Source organism: Oryzias latipes, chromosome 20 (genome assembly GCF_053564925.1).
Source record: "Oryzias latipes strain Hd-rR chromosome 20, Olatipes_Hd-rR_3.1".
Lineage (NCBI taxonomy): Eukaryota > Metazoa > Chordata > Actinopteri > Beloniformes > Adrianichthyidae > Oryzias > Oryzias latipes.
In genome coordinates this window covers 25,048,803-25,055,983 of record NC_136256.1, presented here as the reverse complement: position 1 = coordinate 25,055,983, position 7,181 = coordinate 25,048,803, and the positions used below count along the sequence as shown (strand labels likewise).

General features: G+C 43.6%; 1 protein-coding gene across 1 annotated transcript; it reads right to left on the bottom strand.

The window, feature by feature from the left end:
* Positions 1 to 259: 259 nt before the first annotated feature.
* Positions 260 to 1,763, bottom strand: sox17 (SRY-box transcription factor 17). The gene is made up of 2 exons (NM_001164873.1): positions 1,466 to 1,763; positions 260 to 1,158 (listed from the first exon to the last, which is right to left on the bottom strand). The coding sequence occupies exons 1-2, from the start codon at positions 1,761 to 1,763 to the stop codon at positions 260 to 262; spliced, it is 1,197 nt and encodes a 398-aa protein (NP_001158345.1).
* Positions 1,764 to 7,181: the final 5,418 nt, after the last annotated feature.

The window sequence follows — 7,181 nt, the reverse complement described above, 5'->3', positions numbered from 1 at the left end:
AAATAGTGACTGTACAGCTGTACATTTTTATTATGATTTAACACACTTCCCTGCAAGATAAGAAGACATTACAGCCAGTGTTCAGATTATTCTATTGCTTTACTAAATTACTAAACGAATAAGGAGGAACAGCTTCTTCAACGTTGCATTTAAAGCCACTTTGTGTGTAGTTAAAAAATAAAGCAAAGTTTTTTTTTTTGTTCAAATTTAGCAACAGAGACTTGAGGTCAGGTCAAGTGTCCTTGCAGCAACGAGGAGGTTAGGAGTTGTTGTAGCTACAGTAATACACAGCTGTGCTGGCGTCTGACAGCACCGATGATATGAGACTTTCGGGTCCTTGCATGCCTGGCTCGTGTGGCCCGTATGGCAAGCCCGTCATGTCTGCACGCGCTGAGGAGGAGCTTAGATACTGCTCGAACTCGTTGCGGTCGACCTCACCGAGTAGCTCTGAATGGTGCATCTGCTCCATGCTGTCGGCTGACTGAGAGTCTGGAGGAGGGGAGAGCTGTCCTGCCCCCCCTGGGTGCCGTTTGGGGTGGTTGGGGCTACAGTGCTGGGTGTAGTACATGGCTAAAGGGTTGTGGCATCCCATGTAAGCTTGAGGAAGGTTTGGAGTTTGGTGGGGCTGCTCTGAAACTGAGGCAGGGTGTCGATGCAGGATGGTGTTGCTGTGGTGGTTGGAAAGGTGTTCTTGGGGCTGAAAGTCTGCCACCTGGGAGGGGTAAGGGTATGCAGACATCATGTGGCAGTCCTCCTGCGTGTGCGGGGAAAAGAACATCGAGTCTGACTCCACAGCATCCAAAGGAGATGTGTCAGGGGTGGGAAGGCTGTATGGTTCATAGGAGGGGCCCCCAAGAGCTTGAGGATCCCTGTAGTGGCCGAGCGGCTGCGAAGGAACCTGGAAACCGTGCTCGTGGTAGCCAAGGCCCAGACTCTCAACGCACACTCTGCCATCTCCAGGCATCGACTGGGCCTGGTGGTCGGACACGCCGTGGACCAGGAAGCCGGAGTCCAGCCTCTTAATCCTCTTCACCTGTTTCCGCCGCCGAGGCCGGTACTTGTAGTTTGGGTGATCCTGCATGTGCTGAACCCGCAGCCGCTCGGCCTCCTCCACGAAGGGCTGCTTTTCTGTGACAGGAAGGGCTTTCCACGATTTGCCTGTAAATCAAGAGCAGAGTGTGCATCAGTGACACGTCAGGAGACACTGTATGTAATCTGCGGATGCTCACAAAAATAGCCTGTTGGCCTTTTAGGGAGTAGAAACATGTTTTTAAGGTTACAGCTGAAGCTTGATTTTAACAGCATGGTAATTTTTAAACTCATCCATTTCAAAATCAACATTTATTTAAAGAATGTTTCAGAAGAAACATAAAATAACCTAATGTAGCTGAAAGTCTGTAACAGTTTGGAAACAACAGAAAACTTTTAGGGGATACATTTCCCTCGAGTGGATAAATTCACGTACCCAGCATTTTGCTCAGCTCTGCGTTGTGCAGGTCCGGGTTCTGCTGCGCGAGCCTCTTGCGCTCATCCTTAGCCCACACCATGAAGGCGTTCATGGGCCGGCGGATCCGCGGCTCGCTCTTCCCGCGACTCTGGCTGCCCGAACCCGAGGCGCACGGCTCGTTCTTCACTTTGGCGTCCCCGAGAGGACTGAGAGCGTCGGCCCACTGGCAGTGTCCAATTCCAGGCATCATGACTGACATCGCACACCTTGCCTGGGTCTGATCGTCGCTGGCGTAACCCGCATCGGGACTACTCATCTCTGTCCAGATGGGAGGATTGAAAAGCCACTAGTCTGGACGGCTGGCAGAGAGAGAAGTAGAGAAATTTTACCCAAAAAATCTATTAAAGAAATTATCAGGATTTCTGACAGGGTGTAAACGTGATCACATCCATGCGCCGCTTCCAGCAGCAGAGAGGTAGAGACAAGCAATGAATGTGAAAGCGGGTGCTCTATAAACAGACAGACAGCCAATCATCATGGGGAGGGAGTGCCCGCTACTACAAAGGTGTAAAAAAGTTCAGAGAACCCGCCTCCGAGCCTTGTATTGAGCTTTGAGAGTCGTTCAGGGAGGAGCAGTGACATTTGTGGGGAGCGAAAAGATCACAGCGTGACTATGTACAACTAGATTTAACACTTTAAAAGCTGATCCGTAGATTTTACCTCCTTTTAAATAAAGGGATTCTATGAATCTCCCTCGGGGATTCTAGAAAAGCTATAAATCCAAGTTACGCACGGGGTACACTTTTTTGGCAACTTTACGCACAGCTGCTCTTTTTGATTTCAAACGTTTTTTTATGGGAAGCTTTGGATGCGTTCGTTTGTTTTCTTTTAAAAGTATAAAATAAACTGGGGAAAAAAAGATTGCTGACCAAATTGTGTTCATCGAAATGATAGGAATTTAAAATGATGGGAACTTTGCGCTTTTTTACGCATGAAAAACTTTCCCTTACGCACAAAGGCAAACCTGGGTCTGAGATACCAATAGGAAAAACAATTTCTCATAAATCAGGAGAGCAGTGATTATCTGATAATTTTGGTGTTAGTTTTACCAATATTCATAAAAAGTCAGACCAGATTATTCAGGGTGAATTAAAACTAGAAAACACAAACTACAACTTGTACCTTCATTTTGATTAAAAGCAGAGACTAAAAAATCCACTAATAATGTCCATGTCTTTTATAAATTGCAATTTTACTTGATAAAGATATGAAATAATTAAAAAACTAATAAAGACAAACAACGGATAGCTCCAGAAAACACACAAGAGGAAGGTTAGAACAACCTGTTGCACCTGCAATAATCAGTCTGGCTGTGTTCATGTTGCAGAAAATGAACTCCACATTTGTGTTCAGAAAAGCAAACAGTTTCTTATCAGAGCCAGCAGAACCCAACCTGTCAGCTCCGTCTTTTCTCGAACCATTCCCATCTTGTTGTGGTCTATGGTAATGTCAAAAGGGGCTGACAGAAATATGAGAGATGCTTATGCAACCTTTTCATGCCCTTAGCAGACAACAGCAGGGACTCCAGTGCGTGCCCTCTTGGGGTTAGTGGGAGTATGGTTTGGATGGAGCTCCAGCCAGGCTAAGCATGGGACAGGATCTGGACTATAATCATGTCATCGTCTATTTTACCACCGATGACCTGATAGGGTTTCCCCCCCCATCGTTCCTAGGACAGAGGAGAATGAGGGACCCGATGTGTGTGCGGCGTTTGCACGTGTGTCTCCACGCATGCGTGTGTTGACATGGGCGTTGGTGTGAGCGTGCCCTAGCTGCCATTCGCTCTGTGTGGGAGTGAAAAAAATCCTGCCGTTTGATGGGAGAAGTCATAAAGTCTGGAGTCGTAGCCATGTTTCCTCTATAAGGTGAGGTTCAGAGTCAACTGAAAGGAGGGGGTGCAGGGAGATGAGGGGAGGTGACACGCCTCATATCCCCTCTCCTCCTCCCTCCATTCCTTCCAATGTCCCTCCAACAAGTCCCCCACCCCATGCCTGGGGAGTCTGGGGCTGGGTGGGGGCCAGGGCTCCCGACGCCAGCCTCTGGGCTCTGCGCTCAGGGAGAGGTCACTTGGCTTGCTTACACAATGGCATTATCTCAGTTCCAGCTTCGGCTACTGCAGCGGTGAGCACTTCCTGTCCCTCTGCAAGCACTTCCTGTCCTTGGCGTAGCAGCACAAACTGTCCGCCTTCCAAGCCAGTTCTGAACACAGCTGAGCCGCTGGCCGCCAGTCTTTCTGTAAATGTCTGTGGGTGGCTTTCTTGGGAATTGCACAATGTGTTTGCTGGCTCCTTTGTGCTGAGCTGTGAGGCAACACTGTTAGTTTAAATCACAGGGAAGGAAGATATATATATGTTAGCACTCTGTGCTGATCCCCAGAGCTGCACAGGACAAAGCCAGAGCTCCTATAGTGCTCTGCTAATTAGCAGCAACCATCACAGTTATTGTCCTTTTTCACAAAAAAGGATGAGGCCATAAAGAAATGAGCCATTTAATCAGTTAGTCATCCTGCGATTTTGTTTGAATTTCCAGTTAATCCCATATGTAGTCCCATCCCTACATGTTTAGGTATACATGTCTTTGAGAATTTGTAAGCACAGTCTGTTGAGTTGTTTAACATTTGGATGAAATTTCAAGATTTAACTTAAACCTGCTGAAATATTTGCAACATAACCTAAACTGACCTTCTCGAAACATCTGAACACACAACTTTTCTGACTTGTTGCACAGAAGGCTGTTCTCTATTAAGGTCTGCAGGCCCAGCAGAAAATCAAAACAAGGGTCTGATCAATCTTAGTGCTGTTTGCTTCCTTTATTGCTGCAGCTAAACTAATATTTTTGTCTTGAAACGGGGATTTCTGTGCTAATCTGTCTGTTTCCTGTTTTTTTCTCTTGTTGCTGCAGTTTTATTCTCCTGAAACATTTGCCCCACTGTTTTTGTGTCTCTTTCCTCTCAAATTCCAACCGGTCACAGCAGACTTCATCTACTGAATTGGGTTCTTCTGGAAGTCTCATTCTATTCTACCATTTAGAGTTCTCCTCTCCACTGTTACCTTGTGCTTGCTCAGTTCGGTGATCACATAGATTTTAAAGATCCACTCTAACGAAAATCATGTTTTCATTCCATTTTTCTAATGATGAAAGAAAAATATTAAGAAAGCCTAAGAAGCCTAAAATTGCATTGCAGGTTGGGTTGCTCCACCGCAATGGTCCAAACCACAACTCAGAGGCAAATTTCTAATGAACTACTACCGCTCTGCAGGAATTATGTCCAAGAAAACAACACAGGCTGTAAAATTTCTGGCTAAAAACAGCATAATCATAATAAAAGACCACTGTGAATTGGCTCAAAAGATGATCAGAGTGGGCCTTGAAAGGCCTGACTGGTTAGACTAAAATGATATGGAATCCAACCAGTGACACATTTCAAAAACTGTAATATTAATCCTAATCAATTTAGCTTGATTTGATATTTTTGCATTTTGCTTTCATACAACCTGAAGTGGGACTAAACAAACTGGACTAAATTGAGGGAATCAACCTCTACATGTTCTGGTGGAGTTCCACACTTCAGAACTGTGAACAGTATCAAACCTCTTTAGTCAGGTGACGCACAGTAAAATATTGAGATGATTGACATTTATTTCCAAAAAATTCCATTGCTGTTGCTAGCTTTTGTTAGATAATGTAACTAAACTAAAAGTTATTTAAAAAAAAAAAACTCAAGATTTTAAGCTAAGTGACTGCAGTAAAGTCAACTTTCCTAAAAAGTGTAGTTTGACTTGGATAAAGCTTAAAAGATTGTCCATCCACTTCTCTTATTTATTTTAAAGTGTCATTTGTCTTACTTTAAATTACATTATCCCAGTTGATGGACTTTTAACATGTTTAATTGGGCCTAAAGATTAAGTATGACCATTTTAGTGTGATTTGGCATAGAGTTAATCTGTGCTGATCTTGTAAAATGTTCTCAAAATTAGATCAATATGAACCCTTTGAGAGATGGTGCAAATCCATACTTCAATGATGTCAATCGGAATGATGATGTGTTTCCTCATATGCGTGGTTTCTAATTATACACATCTGATGTAATAATGCTTATTTTTTCAGGAAACAATTGACAAAAAATTGTTAATTCGATATTTTTAAATAAGTTTTGGAATTTTATTTATTAAATCTCATTCTTTATTATATTTGAAACTGTAAAGGTTGAAGTTATTACCCGCTAGGTCACATGAAAAGGGAAGTGTTCTCTATAAATGTCCCAGAGGACTTTCTGAAGGCAGCCCATAACCTTTTTCAAATTGTAACCACTTAATTTCCAGGTTTCTTTTTACCTCTTAGCCCAATCAAAGGGCCATTTAAAACCAAAACTAAAAGTAGAAACATCAGTCATCTCCAGAATTACTGTAAAACTATAGGATCAGAACAATAATTTATCCAGAAGTTTTACGATTCATGTCAACTAACTTTTGCCGGTTGAGTTATGTAGACTTTTGATGACTAAGTTTGCCCAAACATCGTTGGTGGACAACTAAAAAATAGAGGAAACCATAATTTTAAAAACGTATTTAAGAGATAAGAAAATATTCCTTTAAAAAATACTTATACACTTTCAAAGGAGGAAAATAATTCACACCTGCCGGATATAGAGACCCAACCCTCATGGTGCATAACCAACAGGTACTGTGGATCCTGCTGAGTCGGGTGTCTTCTTACAGTGTTCTTACACATTAGGAGTTAACATAAAGTGATTTATTGGGCAATGGAAAGGCAGCCCAACAAGCTGTAAAAAAGGTCGCCTTATCATCCACATTAGCATTCAGTTGGAGTCATGAGTCTGCTATCTGGTGACGGTAACTAGAGCACACACACTCTTCTTTAAGCTCTGTTTTTGCTTTAAGAGCGCTTTCATTGGATAGGGTTGAAGACTCAGTGTGAATGGGCGGGGAGGGGGATAATAAAAAATTTCACACCTCCATTTGGTTCGGTTTGCTTTCACACTTGAGCAGATCAAACCGCTCAGAAATGCCATGCAGTAACATCAGCTGCTCATTTGGAGGCATTATTGCCCGAGACGAGCGTTGACCGAACGAGTGCGAAGAGGGAAAACTGGAGGATCCCGCTAGTCGTCTGGCGATCACGAACCGATTAATGCTTTCACCTCTGTACTGCACCTGTGAGGATTGAGCACTTTAGCTAGTTTGGTGGTTCGGTTGTGTTTTTGGTAATGTTTTGAGTTGTACCCCTGTCAGTCACTCCCGTTTCATGTTAATAACCATCCACAGCTGTCTTCACTTCTGTAAATTACCCTCAGTGTATTTAAGGGTCTTGTTTTCAGCTCTTTGTTGTCAGGTTCTCTGTTTAATCACCCTTTTGTTGCTCTCTTGGTTTTGTTTACTTTTATTTATTAAATGTTCAAGTTTCTGGCACCACCACTGGTTCCTTACAGAATGACTTGGCCACCCTTGACGCAGCAGGAGAATCTTTGCTGCTGTGGCAGGTTTATTGCCACAGCAGTCAAGATCATGCTGTACCATGTCAGATGAGTTTTACTGCAGCCATTTCAGAGTCACCCCATGCCAAATCCGTGCTTCCGCTCTTGAGGGGGATTGCCGGGACCATGCTTGCATGTCCTGTTTTTGAGTAAGGTCGCAGTCGCCGCTCCTCTTCATGT